General features: G+C 43.7%; 1 protein-coding gene across 4 annotated transcripts in view; it reads left to right on the top strand.

Moving 5' to 3' along the window:
- Nucleotides 1–27,670, top strand: part of IPO11 (importin 11) — a 568,146-nt gene extending 540,476 nt beyond the window's left edge. For 2 of the 4 annotated variants that reach the window (XM_033930425.1, XM_033930408.1), the window contains one exon: nt 26,697–27,670. In XM_033930425.1, coding sequence (XP_033786316.1) covers nt 26,697–26,861 — 165 coding nt within the window. In that variant the 3' untranslated portion in view covers nt 26,862–27,670. Of the gene's footprint in view, nt 1–619; nt 652–26,696 lie in introns of all 4 variants that reach the window. The other 2 variants (XM_033930445.1, XM_033930455.1) reach the window with 2 other exon arrangements.
- The last annotated feature ends 242 nt before the right edge of the window (nt 27,671–27,912 follow it).

Raw genomic sequence — 27,912 nt, 5'->3', positions numbered from 1 at the left:
GTTGACATCTGAAGTTACTTGGGCTGATAACTTTTCAGCACCCCCTCGTAATACAGGCTAGAATGTACTGTGTTTTTAATATCTTTGGGTGGTGGAAGGTGGTCCACTAGGGGAGTAAGGGTGATCATGCCTTAATCCCTCCAGTGGTCATCTGGTTAGTTTGGGCACCTTTTTAGCATTTAGATACTGTTAAAATAGGTCTAGTTCCAAACTCATACTAGAAAAAGTGCTACATACCTTATTGCTGAATATCACTATGATCACCTTTGAAGTAATCCCCTTGAGAAGCTATGCACCGACACCAGCGCCTAGTCCAGAGGTAGGGAACTCCAGTCCTCGAGAGCCGTATTCCAGTCGGGTTTTCAGGATTTCCCCCATGAATATGCATGAGATCTATTTACATGCACTGCTTTCAATGCATATTCATGGGGGAAATCCTGAAAACCTGACTGGAATATGGCTCTCGATGACCGGAGTTCCCTACCCCTGGCCTAGTCCATCCTTCTAAGCAATTTTGGATCTCTTTTTCTGGAATTCCCATCAGAGCTGTTGTCATATTATCCTTGATGTTCTGAATGTCATCAAAATGTCTTCCTTTCAATATTTCCTTTATCTTCAGGTAAAGAAAAAAGTCATTGGGGGTCAGATCAGGTGAGTAGGGAGGGTGTTCCAATACAGTTTGTTTTCTGGCTAAAAACTCCCTCACAGACAGTGCCATATGAGCTGGTGCATTGTTGTGATGTAAGAGACATGAGTTGTTGGCGAAAAGTTCAGATTGTTTTCATCTAACTTTTTCACATAGCCTTTTCAGCAATTACAAATAAATTTGGTTAACTGATTGTCCAGTTGTTACAAATTCCAGTTGTTACACATTCATAATGAACAATCCTTCTGATATCAAAAAAGGTAGCAACATCGTTTTGACTTTTGATTTGGACTGGCGAAACTTTTTTGGTCATGGAGAATTAGCAGACTTCCATTGTGCACTTTGACGCTTTGTTTCAGGGTCATATTGGTACACCCATGTTTCATCACCAGTGATAAGGCCCAAAACATTGTCTTGTCTCTCCAAAAGGTCTTGGCAAACTTTGACTCTCCTTTGCTTTTGTTCATTGGTGAGCTCCTTTGGGACCATTTTTGCGCACACCTTTCTCATGCCAAGATTTTCAGTTAAGATTTTCCTGTTTCTCTATCATAACATAACTTTATTCTTCTATACCGCCATAACCAAATGATTTCTAGGCAGTTTACACAGAAGAGGACTGGACAATCAGCGAAATACAAATGGTTAAAAATACAACTAGTTTCTTAAATATGCATAGTGTAAAATTTTGCTAACAATAGTACCCACATTTAGGAAATAAATTTGTCAAACAGCGCTGACATAATTCCGTTTCGAAATGCGCCATAAGACAACATAGTTCCACCAATGCATTTGCCCAACCAGGACTGCTGCTTACCCACTTGAAATGCAAGAGTCTTATCCAAAAAAGTCTTGTATCTGCAACCAATAATTTTTGAATATGTGAATAAATGTAAATTTCTACTTTTCCTCGTTGGGCTGTACAACACGAAATGAGATAAAAGATAAGTTGGGGCCAATGCCAAATCAACTTAAAACAGATACAAGAAAATTTGAATAGTACTCACGCCTCCACCGGTAGCCAATGCAGCAATCGATAGTAAGGACTAATATGGTCATTTTTCTTCAAATCATATATCAGTCGGACAGCCGTATTCTGCACTATTCTCAATTTTCTCAGTACTTTCTTTGGAGCTCCCAAATAGGCAATATTACAATAATCCAGTATTGATAGAACTAATGCCCGCACCAATAATTTAAAAGATAGAGGATCAAAGTATTTTTTTATAGTCTTTAGTTTCCATAGTGCAAAGAAGCATTTTTTTATCACTGAATCAGTATGTTCTATCATGGTTAGATGACAGTCTAATGCAGGGGTGTCAAAGTCCCTCCTCGAGGGCCGCAATCCAGTCAGGTTTTTCAGGATTTCCCCAATGAGTATGCATGAGATCTATTAGTATACAATGAAAGCAGTGCATGCAAATAGATCTCATGCATATTCATTGGGGAAATCCTGAAAACCCGACTGGATTGCGACCCTCGAGGAGGGACTTTGACACCCCTGGTCTAATGTGACTCCCAATATTTTTATAGATTTTGAAATCGGGTAGTGATAGCCATTTAAGCAAAGTGATGGTTTAATTATAACAGCGGAAGCTGGAGAGGCCCGCTTCCCTGATGCATACCCATCCTAACCTTCAAATCCCAATCCAACCCCCCCCCCCAAAAAAAGACACGTATACCTGAGTGGAGAAACCTGGCCGCAGCCCTGTTTATTGTAAAATAAACATATTTAAATAACATTTACATATAGTAAACAACATATACAAACAGCATTAAATAACAGTTTATCTGATTAAACCCACACAATGGTATCACCATTGTGACCCTGATCCCGAGCTACCAACTTAGATGAAAATGGCACCCGACCCTGCCGTCTAAGCAAGGGTCCGAGGGGTGGCATGACCCCCATATGCCCCCTTGTCCAGGGTCATCAGACCCACCAGGCACGGCTCCCAGCCGGCCCACCACTCATCCCATGATGAGACCAGTCGCCAGTAGCTCGGGATATCGCCACAGGCCTGAAACTCGTTACAGGCCCCCCCCCCCCCCAACAATGAACAGAGCTGTGGCTAGAGGTCTAACACGCGTTCGCAACAAGAAGCAAAATCATCAAGCAAGAGATCCCACCCGATGTCCGACAAATGTACCTGATCCCTGTAAAACAACCCTGAACAAGATACATCAACCCAAGCATGCCTGATCTGCACCCCGCCCCGAGCTTCCACCCACCTCCCAATTTGTCAATTCACTTTGATAAGCCCCCTGGTCCATCTACGAGACACCAACCGCTTCGGTCACGGAATAATGTCGGACCAAACGAGCCAAGCACCAAGAAACCAACCCTGAATCACCCCAAGATCTCCTATGACCATATCAATTAAAAATTTTCCACTAAGTGAATCAACATCGTTGCCCCCAAGGTGAAAAAGTAAAATATCCGGACACCGGGCACGACGACGAAGATCATCCAGAAGAGGGAGCAGCTGGTGCCAACGCATACCCCGCTGCCCCCACCGAGAGACATAGACTCCATGTAGACGAAGGCCCAATTGCTGACCACACGGTCGGACCACAGCACGCTCTCCGGCCCAATGGACGAAGGAGTGCCCGATGATCCAAACCGACAGGACACATCGAGCGGCACCTGTAAAGCAAAGCCCAGCAGTCAAGCCAACGTCCACCGACACCCTCAAAAGTTAGTAACAGGAGGCCATGCAGGGAACCCACCCAACTGACCCCAAAAGCAAACAGCCCCTCCCCCAAACTGGCCACTCCACCAAGCTTCCATGGACCCCCCTACCGGCTCAGGAGCACCCTTACCCACTCGACTGACCAGACGGAGAACCCCCCCCCCCACCTGGCACCCAACGAACGGATGTAGCCACGATAGGCCTCCGAGGACCAACGACTCAACCGTCGAATAACCTCTGCAGGCATCCCTGCCTCGAAGGCACTGGTAGCAGCCCCTATGCGAAAGGAGTATGTGCCGAAGCGCATCGGCTCAACGCCGCAACGACCCAGTGCCCGACGCAAAACTGCCAGAAATTGGAAACGAGTAAGGCGAGTGCCGTCTGCATGTATCAACAACGCCAAGTCCGAATCAGGTCGAACCGCCATATAGGCAGCCAGAGATTGGATGGGGCACGAAGTACAGCCCTCCACTCGGTGCAATACTATCGTGCGCCCCCTGCCCAGCTGATCCAACTTAGACCGGGCAATGAATAACCGCACTGTATCCCCAGCCACGAGCACCTGACTATGCAGGAGACCGCGCATGCCCCGTAAATCGGATGGGTGAACAAGCAACTCACCCACTCGTAAAGCCCCAAAGAACGCCAAGGAAAAAGCCGCCCTAAATAAACAAGCTTCAAAGCCCGAATGCGCAATCCCAGGCAAAACCCCTAAGATGCGGGATAACAATGCATGCGTGATAGGCAACCGGGAATCCGGCAACCGCGGAGCCACCCAATCCCAGGCCGCCAGCATCCTGCGCGGCAAAAATCCCGTCACTGGGCAGTACCACCCGAAGGCCCTACAAAAGAAAGCAAAGCCTGCCAGATGCCCCGCCGCTGCACTAAGGGAACAGCCCGCAGTCAGGGAATCAGCTAAGAAGTCCGCTAACAAGACCTCAGTGACAGGGCCGGGGACCCAACCCCGTGGACGCAGAAAGTTGAACACTGACAAAACCTCGATTGTACCGAGTCCAAGTAGCAAGAGCTACGGACTACTGCAACAGGCTCCAGATCCGCTCACCACCAGGTTCCACAAGCGCTCCGGCATCGGCGACCCGTCCGTCTTCGCTGTCGGCGCCAGCTGCCGGAACTGCAAAAATTGAAATCGAGAAAGGGCATCAGCAAGCCTGTTCTGAACCCCGGGGACGTGGCGAGCCCGAGTGTACAAATTAAGATGCAAACAGCGCAAGACAAGTTCCCGCATCAAGTTCCCGCATCACCGCGTTCACCTTCAAGCATTTCGCAGCTTGCCGGTTCACCACCTCCACCACCCCCATGTTGTCACACCAGAAAACAACACGCCGATTCCGTAACTTCTCCGGCCACAACTCACACGCCACCAGCAAGGGGAAAAGTTCCAGCAAGGTCACATTGCAAGTAATACCCGCCTGATGCCAACCCTCAGGCCACGCTGCCGCGCACCAGTCCCCCTGACAATAAAGACCAAAACCCGCACCGCCAGCAGCATCCGATTGCAGCTCGAGATTCACGGTAGAGACGTCAGGAAGCTGAATCGGGAGCGACCCGTTAAACTGGGATAAGAATAAAGACCACATATGCAAATCCGCTCAAATCCCCGCTGTAATCCGTACGAAGTGTCTATGATCACGTATACCCGACTCGCAACCGCCAGACGACGAGAAAAGGCATGGCCCATAGGCAGTACCCGACAGGCAAAGTTAAGGGACCCCAACAAAGATTGAACCACCCTCAGAGTAGGTTTACGTGTGTCCCGAACAAGCGAAATCAAAGCTAACAACTGTCGCACTTTACCCGACGGGAGCCGAGTCACCATAGCCACAAGTCAATCTCGATCCCCAAGAAAGTGAGACAAATAGTGGGCCCCTCAGATTTATCAGCAGACAACGGCACCCCAAATTCAGCAGCCATGGCTTCGAAAGTAGATTTCAACAGACTACAATCACCAGAACCCGCCCCACCAACGAAAAGAAAATCATCCAGATAGTGAACCACCGACTCCCTCCCCGCTTGACGAACAGTAACCCAATGCAGAAAGGAGCTGAACAACTCAAAGAATGCGCAAGAGACGGAACAACCCATCGGCAGACAGCGATCAAAGTAAAAGGCACCCTCGAACCGAAACCCCAGTAGAGGATACGAAGACGGATGAACCGGCAATAACCTAAAGGCCAACTCGATATCCACCTTAGCCAGCAAAGCACAACCGCCCGCCTGTCGAACGAGGTGTAAGGCACTGTCGAAGGAGGCATAGCGGACAGAGCAAAGATTGTGAGGAATACCATCATTCACCGAGCACCCAACGGGCCTGGACAAATTATGGATCAGGCGATATTTGCCCAGCTCTTTCTTAGGGATAATCGCCAGAGGGGACAATACCATCACAGGGAACGGGCGCTCCTGAAAGGGCCCCGCAATTCGCGCCCGATCAAGTTCTTCACACAACTTACGTTGCACCTCCACCCGCAACTGAGACACCGAAGAAGCGTTGGACGCCTGCACATTAGCCAAAGGAACTGAATATGGAATAACAAAACCCTCACTAAATCCCCGGACAAGCGTCGCAGCGGCCCGCATATCACTGTAGAGGTCCAACCAAGGCCTCATGGCACCCACCCGGACTGGGGTGGGCAACCCCTGCACCCCGACCTCACTTAGTCAGGGTGGGAGGTGGCCCAGATCCCTTCTTGGGGCACTTGAGCGCTGAGTGCCCTTGCCCGCACAAGGAGCAGGCGTGACGGAAACGACAGTCCGTAAAGGAACAGGAAGATTTATTGAACTGCCAGCAAAGGCCAGGGCCCCCCCAGCCCCCGGGCCTCCAATGGGACGAAAGGAACGAACCCCCCCAGAGACTTGAGACCCCGGCTTCCCTGACGCACTCAATCCCGACCCCGCAGGTTTCGACATGTGAGTGAGCCACAGATTGATGTCCTGCGTACCCCAGGACATGTGCCGGTTTTCCTCCATCTTGTCGCGGAACGCTTCATCGTAGTTGAACCACGACCACCCGCCGAACCGCTGATAAGCATCAAGGATGGAATCAGCATAGGCCAGCAAAAAGCCGTAGTCCTGAGGGCGCTCCCGCCCCCAGACACTTGCCAACCTCAAAAATGCACGTGTCCAATTCACGACATTGCGCGACACCAAGCCCACCTTTTGCTTCCCCCCTCCTTCTTACTCTTCTTCCTCCGCCCACGCACTCTGCCCTCCAGAAGCCGAAAAACGTCAACACACGTACGCTTCCGGATCTTATGACAGAGAGACCGCAGAACCTTCTCCCACAGTTCCGACAGCGTTAAGAGAGCCGGAGCCCCCAGCTTCTCACCTGTCCCCCGCCGAGGTGACCCTGCCGAGGAAGACGACGTCGAAGAGGAGGTTAAAGAAGATGAAGAGGACGAAGAAGAAGCCCTACTCCTACGGCCCCTCCTACCCTTCTTCTTCTCTTTCCGCTTCCCCCCCTCGTCCCCAACCCCAGCCTCGAAGGCCATGTTACCCGTGTTCCTGACTTCTCCAGGTCTGCATCCTGCACCTGCCGCTCCAGGAGTGGCGCCCTCCGAAGCAACCACCATAACAGGGCTCTGGCTCGCCTGCACTGGCTCCTCAACTCCGGTCCGCGGGGCTCCCATCCGACCTCCGGTCGAAACTCCAGCAGAACAAGGCTCCATGAAGCGCTCACGTCCAGCGGCGGGATCCTAGGGGAAAAAATCCAGACAGGGGCCAGCAACCTGCACAGTATGAGGAGAAGTTAACCCTGGGGGCCAAGCCCCCACCAGCTGATCTCCCCCCCCTTCCAACCTCCGAGTCCTGCCCCCAAAAAAGGCACCAGGGCCCCAAGACGGCGATGGAACGGAGCTCCAGGGAACGGAGGAGGACCCATAGCCCAGGGGCCGGATCCCCAAGGAGAACCCCAAGGCCCAAACGCCCACGGCAGCCACCAAGAGGTCACCGGTGACCACGACCCAACTCGGACGTGGAGGGAAGCACGGGGGTATCCACCCCAACCTCACCCCTCACCCCAGAGGAATATGCCGGTCCACCCTGCTGGCCAGGCTCGAACCCAGCCCAGACCCCCCTTGAACCACCCGGAGTGCTACAGGCACTTCAATAGAAGGCACACTCCCAGCAGCAGAAGCCCTTCCAGCTCCATCAGGAGCAGCTGCTGAAGGCTCCACAGGCACACAGCCTGCTCGAGGAACGTCTCTACCCCTCCCACAGCTTCCCTGCAGCCTGCTTCTGCCCCTGCAGGCCGACCCCACGCAGCCACTAGCAGACAGCACCTCCCCCCCTACCTCCAGCGCTATCGCCGTTCGAGCAGCCGAACGCGAGCGCCAAGGAGGTAAAGATCAGCCCCCCCCCCAGCAGAGGCACTTACCGGCTCCCGGTCCTCTTCATCCAATGAGTCTCCGGCTAACAGGGACAGCTCCGCGGGATCAGCAGCATCGGAGGTGGGTGCACGCGCCATCCTCCCGACCCGACACTTGCCGCCGACACCCTCCGCGTCCGGTCGCCTGAAAACGAAACCGGTCACGTGGCAGGCCGCAGGACTCCGCGAACAGCCGACCCCGACAAAAGCCTCGGAGGACCGGAATCCGTTACGGTCCTCCGAGAGCCCTGCTTATATACCCCCTCCCCACCCTACCCTGCGGCCCCAACTCGACCCTTTAGGAGGTCCCTCCCACGGCAGGAAAGACCTCCTCCCTTCAATTTAACTTCCCTGCCTGCCTAACCACCCCTTCCTAACTTTTACCCGATGGACGGCTCTGCGGGCCTCCCAGCTCCGCGTTAGAGCCGCCTGTCGAGACAAGCTCTCGGGCTTTTTATTTTGTCATTTGGGCTGGCTAGAAAAAGTTTAGGGCTCCTTTTTCTAAGGTGCACTAGCATTTTTAGCGTGCACTGAAGATTAGCGCATGCTAACACCGCGCTACAAGAAAAATAGTAACGCAAGCTCTATGGAGGCGTTAGCATGTACCGCGCGCTAAGCATGCGCTAAAACCACTAGCGCACCTTCGTAAAAGGAGCCCTTAGTCTTTTCTGTATTAAGTTTCAATTTAAAATTGATTGTCCATTGCTCTATCATAGTCATGATATGTGAAATTTGTTTTAAAATATCAGTAGTAAAATTATTTAAAGGAATTAAAATGGAAATATCATCTATATATATATAGATATATATAGATATATATAGATATATATAAATTTAAATTCAAATTTTGCAATAAATGTCCTAAGGACAAAATATAAATATTGAATAACATGGGGGAGAGTGGGGAACCCTGAGGTACCCCGGATGGATTACTCCAGGAATGAGAATAATTACCATCACAAACCACTCAATATGATCTTTTTGTCAAAAAACCTTGGAACCAGTTCCAGAAAGCCCTATCGCATCCAAGCATCTCAATAGTATTTCATGGTCTACCAAATCAAAAGCGCTGCTAAAATCTAATTGCAAAATTGAGGCACTAGTGCCTTTGCTAAAAAGAAAATGATGGTGATCAAGGATTGAGGCTAAAACTGTCTCTGTACTAAAACCTTTTATAAATCCTGATTGATGTTCATTAAGGATATTAAATTTTTCTAAGTAATTCACTAATTCTAAATTAACCAATCCTTCCAAAAGTTTGGTAAACAAGGGAATACTCACTATGGGCCTATAATTGGATTTTAGGGCAATTGATACCTTCTGATCTTTGGGGCTAGGTATAATCTAAATATGTTTACTTGGTCTGCTATGCTTCTCACAGTCAGCCAATAATTTTGACTTAAAATTCGATTAATTTTTGCAATTCTTGCACAATAGAGCTTATAATATAATTAAGACAAAACAAATAGGGGTTAGGGAAATTCTCACAGAGGGAATGATAAAACAAGCATGTACCCCTCTCAGGCCTCTCCCCAGGCCTACCTTAAATTCTGCAAGTCCAGCGGTGAGCCAGGGCAAGAGCAATCCTCTTATTCTCCTGCCCGGTGCAGTCTCACTGCTCAAAATGGCTGGCACAAGTTCCCACAGTAACCTTGTGAAACTACCGTGAGTTCAGTTTATATTTGAATCAACCTTTTTTCCCTCTTTTTTGGGGGGAAAAAAAGCTTATTTTGGTTTATATTCGGATAGGTTTATATTTGAATATAAAAGGTATAAGAACTCAAATTCATAGATAAGTCATCTAATTAATGATGGACTTGACCAGACTGAATAATTTCTTAATATTCAAATTATCCTGACCTATAAACTCGGAATAATAATTCTTCCATATAGCAGATGTCAGATATTTATACTGAGATATCATCAAGCTCCAACATTTCTTTTTCCGGTTGGTGTTTTCCTCTAAATGATCTTTCTTCTACATTCTCATGTTAGAGCCATCAACTCTACATTGAACATTTCTCTGCATTTTATCTCTCCTTCCCCTCCTTGACATGATCACCATCTACTCCCATCTCTTCTCTTCCCCTCCTCTGGATTGACACCATCTCCATGATAACTATTTATTCCCTTCTTTTTCTTCTCCCCTCCTTGAGAACCATCTCCCTTCTTTGCCTTTCCCATCCCCTATTTCCAACATCTGTTCCTCAGAAACCTAGGCACTTTTGCATACCTTTCTCAATACTCTGGCATTCCTTCATCTCCACCCCCATCCCCATGGTCCATGTTCTCTTATTTTCAGCTCCTTCTGCCTACCCATCTCGGCCCTCTAAACTTGCCTTTAGCACTTCTATATACATTATACATGATATACATTGTTTTTCAAATCTGCCCTAAGCACATATTAGGAAAAGCTTCCCTTTCATCCAGCTAATTTATCTACCAGTAGACTTTTTTTTTCAGCCTCTTCTGCTGATTGAGTTTGGGTATGATAACTATATATTCTGGAGAAAGGACTTAACAGAGGGAAGATAATTTACTATGCTAATTTTCAATGGAAGTTTTGTCTCTTATTTCTGTTAGAATTTAACAAAGAAAAGATTTTTGATTCTTGCCTTCTTTAGACTGTATATAAAAGCTGGCACCCTAAATTCTCTGCTTAGGAAGAAGATGTAGCATAATAATAATAATAACTTCATTCTTCTATACCGCCATAATCAGATGACTTCTAGGTGGTTCACATCGAAGAGGGCTGGACAATCAGCGAATTGCAGAATGCAAAAAATGAGGGTACAACATATTACATAAGAAATAGACATGAGGAAAATATGGATCTCAAGTATGCAATTTGAATCTCAAGTATGCAACCCAAGGTAAAAAGCTGGACAGTCAGCGAAATTACAGAATGCAAAAAGTGAGGGTACAACATATTACACAAGAAATAGACGGAAAATATAAATTTATGAATTTAGTGTGGCTTCTGTTTAGGAAGTAATGGGGTTAATCTTTTTTAATTTAATTCACTGATTCTGAATCTGCATTCTTTGGGTGTGAGTTGAATATGGAAAGATTAAAGTTATTTGAAAAGGCTACCTTAGCTTTTGTCTCTCCAGATTATCTTCATGTGAGATGTTATGAAATCCACTGTGCTCACAGGAAGTGCAAGTGATAGTAAAAGCAATTTATTCTCTGATAATCACACCTGGCCACACACTGTCTCTCTGCTGCTATGAGAAGGAAGTGTTCATTAAACTGCATGGGATCAGAGAAAGGTTGGGTGTGAGTGATTTTGGTCTCAAGAAGTGAATGTCTGTTGCCTGGCAGAGTCAGTATATAAATAATTCTAAAGATTTCTACCCGAGAAAGCAGTAGCCCAAATGGCACTGCAAGTTTGACCAGAGAAAATAGTGATACTTTCTTTTTTTTATTTATTTATTTATAAGTTTCCAATTTATACAATCAAGATAAACTTGTACAGAAAGATGATTCATGAAAAGAAAATTAAACAAGCAATTAACCTAACATAAATCTTCTCAAGTCCTCAAATGGATCCAAGATGTAAATTAAATGCAAGTATATCAAAATGAAACAATTTTTATAGAATCATAAGCTAACAGAGAGTAAGGACCTCTAATCTATTTAGCACTCTCCTTCTCCAGTCGGGACAAGGACAGAAGGTCGTCAGTTGGGGAGGATCAAAGAAGACATACTTCTGGGTTTTATAATGAATTATATATTTACAAGGATGTCTAAGGAAAAAAGTTGCCCCTAGGGCCAGAACACCAGGTTTTTAACAAAAGAAATTATCTTCTACACTTTTGAGTCTCCCTTGCCAAATCTGGAAACATTTATATCTTATGACCAATAAATTCTTTTTGTCTATGTTTATAGAACATTCTCATTAACCAACTCTTATCAGGGGTAAGTGCAAGCGTTAAAAGCAAAGTAGATGGAACAGACATTTCTCTATCAGATAAATCTAATACAGCTGAGATGTTTATAGGGTCTTGATTTATTACTTGTTGAATATCTCGAGTCTTAGTAAATAATACACTTGTGTAATAGGTGGTAATGCAGACTCAGGTATTTCCAATATTTATTGAAGATATCGTTTCAACATATCTTTAGGTGTTACCGTAGAAACTTTTGGAAAATTAATCAGTCTTAAATTATTATTCCTAGAAAAGTTCTCCAAAGATTCAATTTTCCTTCTTAAACTTATATTATCTTTAATCAAAGTCTCTTGAAGTTTCTTTGATAATCCTATATCTTCTTGAAGATTATTCGTTAAAGATTTAGAAGCTTCTAAATCTTTTTTTTTTTTTTTCAAGTTCCCAATTTCAGTATCATAATTGTTAATTTTCCCTTCTAATTGTTGGAATTGAGAATTAAAAGTCTTTCCCAAATTAGAAATCAAGTCCCAAAGGGATTCTAATGTAACTTCCTGGAGTTTTTGAGGTAAGAAAAGTTGTAATGTATTCCAAATTGCTCACCAATTGCAGTTTCTCCCTGTCTCTGTTCCGTCTGGGCTGTTCTTACTCCACCAGCTATTGAATCCTCACTTTCTAAGTTCAGGCTCTCTTGAGAAAGCTGAGAGCCTAAACTTCTGCTCTCCAGATCGTCTTCTCTGGCCTCAGGGGTAGAATGTCCACCGTCTCCTGGCAACACTCCCTCCCTTAGAGAGCTAGTAATGTGAGGTTGTAGGGGCGGTGCTCTGGTTTTGGGGCTTAATGTTGTTTCAAGCCCCAAAGAGGCCGCCGGCATCTCGTCTCATTGCCGCGCCTCCAGCGGGGAATCTGCCGCCACCGCCGTGATGTCCTGCATCCACCACAGAAGTTCTTCAATAGTGCCGACAGCTACTGGTCCGGAGCACCGCGAGGCCCCAGCCGCAGTCCTGTCTCTTCGCTTCGGCATAGTAAAAGGTAAAAATTCTCAATAAAGAAAAGTAGAGAGGTAATTTATTGCGAGCTTCCTGGCGTCCTATCATCAAGCTCATGGAAACGCAATCTTGGATCCCTTTTCCGTCTTATAGTGATACTTTTCTCACCTCATTAAGACAACAGATATTGTTTCAATGTGTAATGCTACTACTACTATTAATTTTTTCTATAGCTCTACCAGACGCACGCAGCGCTGCACAAAGATAGATGCATATTAAAGAACTAGTGTTAAGCCCTTTACATTAACAGGTGCTAGAATATATGTGTCTTTCTTTCTTTCTGTCTCTTTCCCTGCCCCTGTCTCTTTCTTCCTTTCTTTCTGTCTCTCTCCCTCTCGCCCATTGTCTGTCTCTCTCCATGGCCCCTTTTGCTTGTCTGTGTTTCTTTCTCTCTCCCTGCCCCTGTCTTTTTCTTCCTTTCTTTCTGACTCTCTCCCTCCCGCTATCTATCTTCCTTTCTCTCTCTCTCCTCTCCTGCTGTCTGTCTTTCTTTCTGTCTGTTTCTCTTCCTGGCCCCCTTTGTCTGTCTGTCTTTCTGTCTCTCTCCCTTCTCGCTGTCTTTCGTTCTCGTGCGCTGCCTGCCTGTCTTTCTGTCTCTTTCCGTGGCCCCCTGCCTGCCTTTCTTTGTCTTTCTCCATGGCCCCTTTCTGTCTCCCCCCAAAGTAAACCAAGATTACTCCCTGCCCCCCAGCACACCCCTCCCCCCAAAGCAAAGCAAGTTTGCTCCCTGGCCCCCTTTCCCTCTCCCCCACCCCCACTTCCCTGTGCAGCAGCAGCATTTCCCTGTGCAGCAGCAGCAGCATTTCCCTCCCCCCACCTCACTTCTCTGTGCTGCAGCATTTGTTTGTTTCTGGCCAGCTCCCTTACCCTTTCCGATCCCCGCCTGCGTCGCATGACACTCTCCTTCCGTTCCTGTGTGCCAGTAATAAACCACCACCGCCGTTGACATGCCTGCACGCGCCGAAGCCTGAAGACGTTGGAAGCCGGGGTGCGTGCAGCAAGCAGCCACACGCGCCCCAAATAGAACAGAAATCACGGCGGCAGGGATCACACTGTTTTAACAGCGCATGCGCAGGTAAGGTTTTATTATTAAAGAATAATACATTATTCCCCAAATTCAAAGTTCCTTTTACTAAGGCACACTAGCTGTTTTAGCGTGCGCTAAATGCTAATGCGTCCATTATATTCTATGCATGTATTAGCGTTTAGCGTGCATGCCTTAGGCATACCTTACTGAGGGGTCCTTTTACTAGCACCATAAATACAAAAAATGTATTTTACAGAGCATTTTAGGGGCACACACACCTCTTCCAATCATAAAATCATTCATAAATAGTGGAGAAAAAGACCTCAATAACACAGCTCTTGGATCAACAATCAATCCACTTAAGTATACAGTCTTCATAACAATCCATTCCATTCAGTTAACAGTTCATAAGGAAGGCAATCAATCCACAATCTCAAACCTTTCTCACGTTCAATAATATAAGCGCATGTACCACATTGTTTCACAAATATATTACTATACAAAATAGAGTAAATATAATCAGTTACTGATATTCAATTCATTAAAATGCTATACCAAGAAGACCAAAGCTTAAAATTAATTAAATGTTTAATTTATTAATTTCTTTAATTCAGTTCATATCCTAAAAACTAACACAATTTATTTCATCTACATTTAAAATCTACAATAACAAGTAATACAAAGTGCAAAATGCTACTAATGACATACTCATAGGCTAGGAAAAGCTACATGTACTATCCAAAGCTTTTAAATAGAGTCCATCAATCAATCTTCAAGGTTCTTAATGATGTTAAATGTTGAAACCATTGAGACCCAATGAAGCTCACTTAACTTGATGATGATGATGAGTCAATTAAAGTCCCAATATCTCCTTGAGTTGTAATCTGTAGACTTGACCAAGCCAGTTGTTCCTTATATTCATAATCCAATGAGAAATGCTAAATCAGTTCTGAGGTTCTCTTTTCTTAATCCTTATTGTTTTCCAGTTTAATTACTTATATTGTTCAATCAGAGTAAGCCTCCAACTCCAGCTGAGTTTCAGTTGAATCCATTATCAGGGAGGTTGAAGATATAAGTACTAAGACAATAAGAAGAGTTTTCTACATACTAAATACTGAAAGCTACAACTAGTGCATTTACTATAATCAAATACATTCCAGTAACCATTAGTCCTCAGTTCCTAGTTATGAAAACTTAGGAAGTATTAATTTCAATAATATATAGTAGTACTCCTGTTTCGCTTCTCTTTCTAGCTACGTCAGGGGAATTCATCAAATTTCTGATCCGACCGTGCAATAAGACTCATTTTAGTATGTCCGTGGCTTCCACTAAACACCACCATTTAAGATGCATCTTAAATGATGACATCAATCCACAACTTAATTTCCATTTAGATAAAAGCCTGCCATTCAATCATAGCATTTAAACCACGTGGGTTCACTAATTCTAATTAGAAAATCCAAGATCCAGTGCTGTTCTTACTGTCTTAGTAGTCTTCTAATGTCATTGCACTGTGAAGTGCTTGGAATACATTCAATTACTAAACATTTCAGCACATTAAATGTCCTCAATCCAAACAATGAGTCACTAGTGGGACTGATATCTTTAAAATATTTAAACACTTGCAATATTCAATTAGTCTGGTACATAAATTTCGAGAAGTTTGACCTAAATAGAACAATTTGCAAGGACAGACAATAATATAAACCAATTAAAACCTTAGACCCCTCTCCAGATGCATCAGCAAGGATCCTAAGCTTCGAATTGGTCCGGACACCTAAGGGTCCCACTCATAGGAGGAGCTTTAAACAATCTGGGCCTTTTCAGTGCATCCGGGGAGGCCCAAGTTGTTTAAAGCCCCTCCCATAGGAGCCAATCAGAGCCTCAGGCCCCTTCCCAGTGCATCCCAGGATACACTGGGGAGGGGATGGCCCACCATTTTGAAGAGGCAGGCCTACTGGCCGGAGGGATTAGGCATCCCTCTAGCCAGCCATCTAAATAAGATAAGAGGGATAGGGCGGGATTCATCGGAGGCACAGAGGGTTAAGTGGGCACCTCTTCCACTGCTGAGGAGGTCTTGGGTTGTGTTGCTTGGCAGCAGGAAAGTGGGCATCTCTCTCCCTGCCAGGGGTGTGTTGTTTGCGGCAGGAGAGAGTGAGCATCTCTCCCACTGCCGAGGAGGGGGGCTATAATACATGTGCTCAAGAAGCGTGTTTTTACCACTTCCACTAAAAAAAAAAAATACTATAATTTATGAAACTCATGTAATTTTTTTTTTTTCATTAGCCACAGTCAAAACACACACCACAAGATGCACTTTTAACAGTGCTGTCACTGTACTGGCACCCCCAGACCAGTCGCTGATTTTTGTCTCCAAAAGCCAACGCTGCTCTTGGAGAATAACTCTGTGATGTTTAGGAATCCACCAGAGTGTTCATTTCATGGCAGTGTCGGAGACTTCTAGAAAGCTTGCTAAAGACCGCGAAAAGCCGTTTTGATAATCCACCGCTAAAATGCATGAGGCTAAACCGTCTGGAACCAGTTTAGTGACCACGTTAAAGGCAACCTTAAGTTTTGAGAATCTGGCTCTTTGTTAGATAGTCAGGGGCATTCCTTCTCAGGATCTTAAAGGTAGTGATGCCTAATTTAAACTTGATCCTTATGGTTATTGGCAGCAAATATAGTTCCATATTGTATGGCTGTAGGTATGTAAACCACTTTAATTGTAACCACAGAAAAGTGGTATATCAAGCCCCATTCCCTTTCCCCTATTTTATTATGTGTAAGCTTGAAATATTTTGGTGGTCTTCAAAGCTTTATTGCATTTACATTGTGACCCTTTATAGTCATGTGAAAAAATTAGGACACCCCATGAAATATTCAATTCTTTCTTAAGAAATATTCACATATCAATATCAAATTTATTTTTTTTTAAATCTCTGGAAAAGAAAGTGATGTAATTGCAGGTAAACAACAAAACTTTTCCTTGATGTACTCATAAAACAAAAGCTAGCCACAAAAATGTGTATTCTAATTGATGAATAAATTAGGACACCCCCACATATCCTCACACTTAAAGTGGCTCAAATCACACACAGGTGTATCACATCAGGTTCACATGATTAGAACATCGTTACTCAGCATTTTGAAGGAGGTTTGCCCTACTTAAACCTCAGACATTTAGTTTGGTGTGCTCATGACTGCTGTGGTGAGAGTGAACACCGTGGTGAGATCAAAAAAGCTATCTGAGGTCTTCAGAAAGAAGATTGTAGCAGCTTATAAGTCTGTTAAGGGATTTAAAAAGATCTTGAAAGAATTTGACATTAGCCATTCCACAGTCCGGAAAATAGTGTACAAGTGGAGGACTTTCCAAACAACTGCCAACATGCCCAGGTCTGGCCGTTCAAGCAAGTTCACCTCCAGAACAGACCACAAGATGCTAAAAGAAGTCTCCAAAAACCCTAAAATGTCATCATGGGACCTATAGTAGGCTCTTGCTTACTGTTGATGTGAAAGTACATGCCTCTACAATCAGAAAGAGACTGCACAAATTTAACTTGCATGGGAGGTGTGCAAGGAGGAAACCTTTGCTCTCTAAGAGAAACATGAAGGCCAGACTGAAGTTTGCCAGAGAGAACATAGACAAACACCAGGACTTCTGGAATAGTGTTGTATGGACAGATGAATCTAAAATTGAATTATTTGGACATCAGAAAAGAAGGCATGTTTGGCGTGCACCAAATATAGCATTCCAGGAAAAGAACCTCATACCAACTGTGAAGCATGGAGGTGGAAGTGTCATGGTTTGGGGATGCTTTGCTGCAGCAGATCCTGGCCAGCTCACCATCATAGAATCCACCATGAATTATACCGTGTATCAGAGGGTGCTTGAGGAACATGTGAGACCATCTGTAAGAAAATTAAAGCGGCATCAGAACTGGACCCTGCAACATGACAATGACCCAAAACATACCAGTAAATCCACCAAGGACTGACTGAAAACTAAGAAATGGAGTGTCCTGGAGTGGCTGAGTCAAAGCCCTGATCTTAATCCCATTGAGATGCTGAGGGGTGATTTGAAACGGGCAGTACATGCAACAAACCCCTCAAACATCTCACAGTTGTGAGAATTCTGCATGGAGTGGGCCAAACTTTCCTCTGACTGATGTCAGAGACTGGTAGATGGCTACAAGAAGCATCTCACTGCAGTTATTTCAGCCAAAGGGGGTAACTCTAGCTATTAGGGTATAGGGTGTCCTAATTTATTCCTCAGTTAGAATACACAAATTTTCATGAGTAAATCAAGGAAAGTTTTTGTTGTTTACCTGCAATTACAACACTTTCTTTTCCAGAGATAAATAAAAAAAGATTTGTCATCAATATGTGAACAATTCTTACGAAAGAACTGAATATTTCATAGGCTGTCCTAATTTTTTCACATGACCATACATGAAAAAGATTAGAGACCACTAAGGTAGACCTTGCTGAGTCAGACCTAGATCAATCAAGCTCAACATTGTGTCTCTGACAGTGGTCACAATACCTGGAATATCCCAACAAAATAAATCAAATATCTCTGAGCTCATTTTAAGAGATAAATGATGGCATTCAAAGTCAGCTTGATAGGGTAAAGAACCATACCAGTCATGATTTGATAGACATCCGTAATATCTCATTGTAGCTGTCTCTCTTCCAAGCAGTAAAGCTCAAACATCTTTATCTATTCCTCTTAGGTGAGTCAATCCATCTCCTGTATCATTTTGATCACCCTTCTCTTCACCTTTTCTGCTTCAGCTATATATTTTTTGAGGAATAGCAGCAAAGAATTGCACAGTATTCAGTATGTGGTTCAATTATGGAATAGTAGAGACATGATATCTTCTGTATTATTCTTCATTCCTTTCCTAATAATTCTTAACATTCTACAGTATTTGCTTTTTAGGTGCTACCACACACTGTGCAAAGGATTTCTTGCATAGTCAACTATGATGCCTCTTGTTCCTGGATGGTAACACCAAGGAACTTAGAATCATTTAGCTACTGTATTGGATTATTCTTCCCTTTATTTATTTGTCCACATTAAGGGCTCCTTTTACTAAGCTGCGGTAGCGTTTTTAGCGTGCGCTGCAGATTAGCGTGCGCTAACCCCCACGCTACGCAGAAAAACTAATGCCAGCTCAATGGAGGCGTTAGCGTCTAGCCACTACCGCAGCTTAGTAAAAGGAGCCCTAAATTTCATCTGCCATCTAAATACCCAGTCTCCCAATGTTTCTCTTGGTAATTCTTTACAAAGTGTTCTTAATTTAAAAGCTTTGAAGAATCTTGTTATCATCTGTAAATCTGATCACCTCGTTTATTTCGGGGGGTTTTCAGATCATATGTAAATCTGTTAAAAAGCACTGATCTCACAGCAAAATCCATATTGGTTCTAACCTCTTAAGCCATGCATATTCAAATGTTTGGTAATTTTATTTTTCAGAATGGCTTTTTCCATTTTGCCGGGCACTGATGTCAGACTCACCAGTCCCTAGTACCAAGATGGTCCCTAGTACCAAGACCACCGGATATTTTTTTTTTTAAATTAATGTTACTTTGGCCATCTTCTAATGCTTATGTACCAAGGCAATTTTTAATCATAGGTTACAGATTGCTACTAATAGGTCTGTAGGTCCATTTCCAGTCCAAGTGATATACTACTCTTTAGCATTTTAATTTGCTCTTTTACATCTTCCAGATGGTTTCCAGCATGAGTATCTTCTCAAAATCCTTCTTATTAAAGACTGAAGCAAATAATTCATTAGGTTTTTCCGCTGTGGCCTTATTTTTCCTGCCCACCCCTTTTAAGCTTTTGCATCTAATGGTCCAGTTGACTCCTTCATAAACGCCCTGCTTCTAATGTACTTAATGAATTGTTACCTTTTTTCAAGTTTTCTTTTGGCTTGCCATATTAACCCTTTCCACTAAGTTTGCCAGTCCTTAATTTTCCTTTAGATTTTTTTTTTGTCATGTGTATTCTCTTTCTATGCTTTGTGAGGATGAGTGTATCTTATCATCCCAAGTCGGAGCAGCACAGAGCATGTGGTGCTAAAAGCCTCTTGCAGTTTTGTAAAAGGGGGGTCTGAATGCACAAGTTAGTTTTCATATGAGCAAACAAACCTGTGCATAAAAAAAGCATTTGCTGGCAGGAAGCAAATGCATTTGAGAAGAATCAGCCTGCTCCTTCAGATCTATCAGAAGGAATTATGCCAAGAGCTGCAGGGAATCTAAACCCCACAGTACAAAAAGAGGGAACTTGCTTTGTCAGAGCTACAGCAAATTTTAATACATTGTGTTCACTGTTGCCAGAGCAGCTCCAGCACCGTTACTCCTTGTACCAGGAGAATGTGTTGGAATGTTCAACCCAGTGTGCTGCAGCAGCCCAAAAAATGCATATAAAATGTTAGGAATTGTTCAAAAGGGAATGGAGAAGAAATTGAGAGTTTACCATATAAATATACGATGCAGCACAGGGCCATGATTCAACACTCAAAAGTCTGCATTAGAAGTTATGATCTACGTATATACAGAACAAAGCAACATATAAGTAACATACAGTATGACCCAAACACTTTCTATTAAATTGTGCTAGCAGTATTTAGCACAGAGCCACGCTGAATGGCCCGCGCTGCTCCCGACGCTCATAGGAACTCTATGAGCATCAGGAGCAGCCCGGGACATTCAGCACGGCTCCCCGCGCTAGACATTACTAGCGCAGTTTAATAGAAGAGGCCCTTTGTCTATATAAATGCAACAAGCATTAACAATACATAATATGTATCAGATTCTATAGATATGTGCATAAATATATAAAGAAATAAATATAATGAACTAACCCCTCCTTTAATGAAGGTGTAGCGCGGGTTTTAGCGCCGGCAGCGGTGGTAACTGCTCCGACTGCTGCCGCCACTAAAACCCGTGCTATGTGTTCATAAAAGAGGGGGTAAATGAAATGGTGAGCTAAAAAATGAGCGACAGTACAATAATTACAATTATGTATAAAAAATTGAACATTATAAAATTAATATCCACAATTTAAGTGTAGTTTGTAAAAGAAAAAGGAATAAAAGTAAATTACACAAGAAAGTGAATGTATAAATATATAAAATTAAAACTTGTACATCCAATAATAAATAAGCCACAGGATATAACATATATTATGTTTTATTGACACCTGTTATTTCCTGTGGCTTATTTAATACACACACCTTTTTTACAAGACCATAGTGCAGTTTTTAGCGCCAGCTGCAGCAGTAACAGCTCTGACGCTCATAGGAATTTTATGAGCATCAAAGTTGTTACAGCCTTGGCCGGCATTAAAAACTGTACTACAGTTTTGTAAAAGGGGGGGTTAATATGTACTCTCAAATAACTTTATAAAGGATACTAAATGGAAAGAAAAAAAATCTAATACAAAATGAGAGCATGCAATCTGGTAAATCTAAATAAGATACAGCAGTTTGTGGCTGCAGTGTCTGTAAGATCTTAAAGAAAACCCTTAAACCAATAAAATTGGATATTTAGGGATACCATATTTTTCGCTCCATAAGACGCACCTGACCATAAGACGCACCCTAGATTTAGAGAAGGAAAACAAGAAAAAAAAAAACATTCTGAACCAAATTCTCCCTGCTAGGCTCTGCACCAAACCCCACAGAGTAAATTGTTTAAAGGAGTAAATTGGCACAGAGTGACTTGTGTAAGTTAAACCGGCACTCGACACTCATTGGTTTGCGAATGTGCGCATGTGGAAATTTGTTTTGACAACAGTCGAACGCACATGCTATTATCCCGACGGGAGGTGTGTCTCAAAACTTGCCGGCGCTTTGTTCGGGTCAAAAGAAGAACGTACATACCTGTTTACTTCGATTCACGTTGGGTTCAGCTTCCACATTTGTTCTGTGAACATCACAAAGCTGCCTACCTGTCTCTTATCAGAACAGAGTATTTCTCCCCAGCCAAGAGGCTCTCCGCATTGTGCGTGCCGGTATGTGCAGGAGAAGCGGTATTTCCCTCCCCCTGCAGTCCCTGTGCAGCACTTGCCAAGGCACCTCCTCCCACGACCCCCGTCTGCATGCAGCTCTTGAGAGGAGCTGCCGCTTAGGTCTGGATGTGATTTCGGCCGAGTTCAGGCGTGCAGTGTAAACCTCGACCCCCGTCTGCATGTAGCTCTTGAGAGGAGCTGCCGCTTAGGTCTGGCTGTGAGTTCAGACGAGTTCGGGTGCTGCATGTGGCTCTTGAGAAGAGCTGTCGCTTAGGTCTGGATGTGATTTCGGCCGAGTTCAGGCGTGCAGTGTAAAGCTCAACCCCCGTCTGCATGGAGCCGCTTAGGTCTGGCTGTGAGTTCAGACGAGTTCGGGTGCTGCATGCGGCTCTTGAGAGGAGCTGCCGCTTAGGTGTGGCTGTGAGTTCTTCAGCTACAGCACTCGAGTGCTGGTGAGGCTCTTGAGAGGAGCTGCAGAGTTCGGGTGTGCAGTGTAAAAGAGTCAGCAGCCACAGTGCTCGAGTGTGGTCCCATTGTAAAGCACGCATGCACTCTCCTGCCTGCCACGGACATATGGATCACGGAACACGCATTTATTATAGTAGATATATATATATATTTTTTTCTCATGTGCTTTGCTTGAGTAATGCATTATTAAACATTTTTTTCCATTATTATCAAAGAGGAGTCTTCTTTACCCCAAAAAAACAGAAGGTTTCGTATGCAATTTTTTTTTTCATGTGTTATGCTTAAGTAATGCATTATTAAACATTTTTTCCCATTGGGGGAGTCCTGTTTACCCCCAAAACATAAGTCCCATTTACCTATATGTGGACACCTCCAGCATGCCTAAGTGGCGCCTAAGTCATGTCCACTTAACTTGCGCCCAGCATGCGCCCAAAAGTAGACCTGGTTTTGCAATGCCTATATTTTAAGCGAAAATGTAGATGTCTTTGAACACCTAAGAACACTGAGTGCCACACGATTCTGTAAATGGGCATCCACTTTAAAACCACGCCTATCCCGTTTAGGTGCCGCTTTTTCCAATTTGCTTCTATGAAATTAGACGCCAATTCTGTGAATCACGTACAGCCTTTGGACATCTAAACTTTCAATTATTGATTGTTAAAGTTGTTAATTGTACTTATTATTCAATTTATTTGGATGCCTAAGTTGTTGGTCATCCACATTGTGGATGCCTACATTAGGCGTCCTTTATAGAATTTGCCCTTTAATGCTCTTTCATGAATTGCCTCCTTAGTATTATAATTAATGAGCACTTGTGTAAACAAGTATAGGCGTATTAATGTTTGGTCAAATTGTGCATGAAAATTACATTACAGTATTTCAGAAAAGAAAAATAAGCAATTGCCAGTTGAAAGTTAGAGATCTTCAGCTTGATTGTTTTACTCTTTCAGAAATTACAATGACTAGGGGATCCATCATGTAATGCATTTGAAAGAAATAGGAAAACTATTTTTTCACTAAGCTCAGTCTGGAACTCATTGCCAGAGCAAGTGGTAAAAGCAGTTAATGTAGCTAAGTTAAAAAAAAAAGTTTGGACCAGTTCTTGGAGGAAAGTTCCATAAATCAGTTTCAAAGTAGACCTGGGGAAAGCCACTGTTCATTCTGTTCTGATCTGATCTGATCTAAAGAAAGGACTTTCAGCTCCCAAACACTAGTGAAAGATGTATTCAGTAAAAAAATATCACCTAACGTTCATTGTTTTGTAATTAAGCTTTATTTCTAGGTTTTTAAGTGAACTAACCTGACAGTCACATTGCTTAAACCATGTTAATGAATGTTATTTCCTATTTTAGGTTTGTCAGTGGGGTTTCCTCACATTCTGGGGGAAGGGGGAGTGGCAGAGCCTTGAAAGGGCCTTTCTCCATTTACCTACAAAGAATCCTCCTACAAAGAAGGCCTACAAAGAAGGCCTCCCCAATCCAAAGAATTGGGGAGGCCTCAGCCAGGTTGCCCTGCCCCTCCCCTCCCCCAACAAAATGCAGTTTGAGGCCATGGTAATTCCGCTAAGAGAATTTATTATTGTAGGCTACAGCATGATTACATAATATAGCAATATAGCCATTATTACAAACATGCAATTTAATCCTTACTTAGGCATAACAATGACTTAGATATAACAATAACTACTTATTTATCATCCTAGAACCTACACTATCTAGTAGTTGCCATAATCTAGACCCAGGGCCACCCTAACACACAAAATAGGGGAGGAGGGATGAGGCAGCTGCCATTGACGATCATTCTTTGAGTGTGTAGCTGATTGTATATGAGTAGGCACTGCCATTCAAGCTATCCTCTACTTCCACTCACCCCGAGCCACCATCCAAACTTTTTGGGGCCCCGTTGACTGTCCCTGCCACCGTTCAAGCAAGGAGGTACCATTGGTTACTTCTCGGGCATGCCCCTCCTCCAAGAGGGGTTTCTCAGCCATCCAGGGGTAAGAGCCCTCTCTTAGAATGCCACAATCCTAGTCCCATTCCTCATACATGCCCCCCCATTCTTCTCGTGGCCCCTTGGGTCCCCAATCCTGTTAGCCCTATCTGCTGTGACGTGCACAGCTGCTGACCTGGTGGTTGTGCTGGCCATTAGTGCAGCACATGGGAGGACGGGTGTTCTCTCCTCCCAGTGCACTGTTAAAATCACTGGGTTATGTCCACCTTTTCAAATGCCTGCCACTCACCCTGCTGCCTCCCCTCTTTTTCCTCCTTCACTCCACTATTGGTCCCCCTTGTCCTGCTTCTTTTCCCCTTTCCTCCTCCCTCAGACCCCAGGAGGTTCCCCTTTTATGGCAGGCCTCCACTATTCGTTCTGCCCTGCTTCTTTTAAAAAATTATCCCTCTTTAAGCAATGTCAGAAATTTGTATATAGAAAATAAAATCTATTTAATGTTAGATGCTCTACAGGGTTATTCTTTCCAACCCTGACAGAAGTAGTTAAGCATTATACAAAAGGGTTTGAGAATACCTATCTGGCCATCTATATTGGGCAAAATAACGCTCCCAAAATGTGAAAGAATGGAATGAAATTTGGCACATTGGAAAACCCAGTAAAAAGCTACATTTCCTCTTATTCTTATCCTCCCTGGACTCCATCTCTCCAGATCTTCTTCCAAGTCCTTTCTGACCCTCCATTGGCCCTCCAGGTCTTTGGCAGCTTCCGATGCCGCTTACTTGTCCCTCCACCAGTTGCCAGCATCCTAGCCGGTCCCTCTGCCAGATGCTGCTTAGAACTCTGTCCAATACTCCCAGGATCTACCAGGCTGCCTCCTAGGGATCCACTGACTGCTACCAGTGCCGTTACTGAACTCTCTGCCAGTCACCACCATCCCAGCCAGTCCCACCCCCTCAGCCTTGGACTCTTGGACTCTTCCAGTTCTTTCCACTGCTCAGTCATCTTATCACAGATGCATGCACTGAGGACTCTCCTTATGGGGCCAGTCCCTCACTCCCTGACCTCTTGAGTCCCCACCACCTGGATTCTTCTTTACCGGTTCCACCACCGGTCATGAAGCCTGAGCCACTTCCTTGACTCCAGGCTCTACCAGGCCTTCTGGCTACTTCTTAGCTCTTTCCTGCCAGTGTATAGGTCCACGCGGACCCTCCCACCACCAGGCTTTTAGTTCTGCACTGCACCAGTCCCTCCTGTCAGGACTAGTCAGCCTGGCCACTCTATTCTGCTGCACTGAGTCCCCTGTCAGCACCGGTCAGCAGTGGCCTTCAGGGCTCCTCCCAAAGGTTGTCCAGCTCCTGAAGGAGCTGCTTCTTTTCTCAGCTCGCAGCTTGGGAATTGTCCTTTTTAGTATCACTGTTCCCTCAGGGAGAGTAAACATTAACCAGCAGCCTTAGCAGAATGGTATGCAGATTAGCCCTTTCTTTCAACTTCTCAGACTCCCTCCACTGGCCATTGACAAGTACCCCACCCTCAAGTACTACTCCCTGCAACTGCTCTACCAACCCACAAATAGCTCCACCCTCTAAACCTACTCTCTACAAAATGCCCCACCCCACAAAACCGCAGCTCAGTAAACTGCCCAACCCCTAAAATTTCCCCCTTACAACTGCTCCAACTCACAAGCTGCTACCATGCTCCCCCCCAAAATAACAACGTACAACTATCCTACCTCCCTACATACTGCCCTCACACCCAAAACCTAACACACACACACAACACCCCACAGACAGTACAGACATATATTTAAACCTACATAGCAGAGTTGGAAAGAATTACATGAGTCATGTGCCACATGCTTTCCCCACTTGGATTTTTATTTAAATATTTGAAGTACAGTAAGTGCCATCTAGCCACATTCCATCAAGAAACTACTTCCTCAGATGAAAGCAAATTCTTTGATAAGTTTAGTATGTTAAATTTCAATCTAATTAGCTAGTAAAGCCTTAATACTGTTTTTAGGGCCTGATTCTATAAACGGTGCCTAACCGCACCTAACTTCTAGGTGTTGATTGGCACAGTTGTCAATCAACCTGTAGGCAGTGCTTGAAAAATTATTGCTAGCAGTGCCTAGGCATGCTTAGGCGTCCTTGAGGTAGGCGCTGGTATATTAGGCTAGGTTTTACCCAATCTAATTTACCCGCGCCTAACTCGGACACATAAGTCAACCACGCCTATTCTCTGCCCCCTAACTGCACCTACTTTTCAGGTAGGTATTGTTAGGCATTGGAAGGTGCCGCAGCTTTGGCACCAGTAGGAGCTGCACTGATATCCACACACAACCTAAATTGGTCATTCAAAAATTTGATTCTTAATGGGTTTTTAACGGTGTGGTTAATTACCATGCCATTTAACTGCATGTGAATTTTAGTTAGGCCTCACTAGGTGCTTGCAATTAGAACGCCTAACTTAATCATTTATAGAACAGGCCCTTAATGTATATTATTAAATTACAGGTACAGTGGAGAGATTGTGTTACTTTTTATAATATTCTCCTTTTGTGTATCTTTCACAGCTTGCACTGAGGGATCCAGTACACACTGTGCCACTTAAGCAGTTTGTCTATGAGAAACTCAAGGCCCAACAGGAATTGATGGGAGAGCAAGGTTTCCAAGCTCTTATGGAAACGGTAGATGCAGAAATAGTCACACAACTGCAAGAGTTTTTACAAGGCTTTTAAAATGTCATTTCAAGCATCCAGTAACTCAAGGAAATGGATCGTTTCATCTCTACCAGAACATCAGCAAGTTCCTACAAACAAAAGGATGATCTTTATTGTCAGAAGAAAGCAAACATGAATGAAAAATAGTTCTTCAGCACAAGAGAAAGTGTCAATTATACTTCTGAGGATTCAAGCTTCTTAGAAGTGTAGTTTTACCTTGCCCTTTCTGACAAGTCTTTAATGATAGATGCAAAGTTATCAGAACTGAAATTAGTTCTCCTTATTTTCAACAGTGACCTGGGTGGTGCTCAGAAGATTTATTGTATAGTATTTAACTTAATTGGACCAGTTGCATTTTTAATTAGCTGGTTTCTCTAAGAAAATTTCATCACACTAACCTTAGTAGGTGAAAATAAAATTGCTCGGTCTTCAATCCTATTTTCCAAAACAATGCATTGTATTCTTTTCCCACTGAAATGAATATAACAGGTGAAAATTTCTGGGGCAAAATGTTTTTGTTTCTTTAAGTTCAAATATTAAGACTGATTTTCTGTAAATATTCAGCTAGAACAATACATAACACCAAGAACAAAATCTTATTTTATTTTATCAGCTCAGCAGGAGCCGTAACCCTCTTAATTATTTTTAGAATGATATTTGAAACTTTCTAAGAGAGATTTTTTTTTCATGTGGACAGAATCTGGTTCTGTAATTTAATAAGGGAAAATATGCCTATCCTTTGTATACTGTGAAATTCGCAATATAGTGTGCATCCAATAAAAGAAGAAAACTATAAAGTCAAAATTAAACTTTCCAAAGATACCTAACTTTTGATGGTTCATCCTTATGCTTATTTTCTACAAGTAAACACCACCATAATCAAGATTGATGGCTCTTTCTACAATCATGTTATAACGTTAAGATAAAAGATGGTGTCGTGGATTAGAGATTATGGCCATTCAGTAAACTTGTTTAAGCCTTGAGTTTCCATTCTTCTTGAAAGTCATGGATAAAAGTTCCTTGCAATGAATTAGTTCATAGACTAGTAACATATCTTTATAGAGAAACC

The sequence above is a fragment of the Geotrypetes seraphini genome, chromosome 1 (genome assembly GCF_902459505.1).
Source record: "Geotrypetes seraphini chromosome 1, aGeoSer1.1, whole genome shotgun sequence".
In the NCBI taxonomy this organism is placed as follows: domain Eukaryota; kingdom Metazoa; phylum Chordata; class Amphibia; order Gymnophiona; family Dermophiidae; genus Geotrypetes; species Geotrypetes seraphini.
This window is presented reverse-complemented; position numbering and strand designations above follow the sequence as displayed.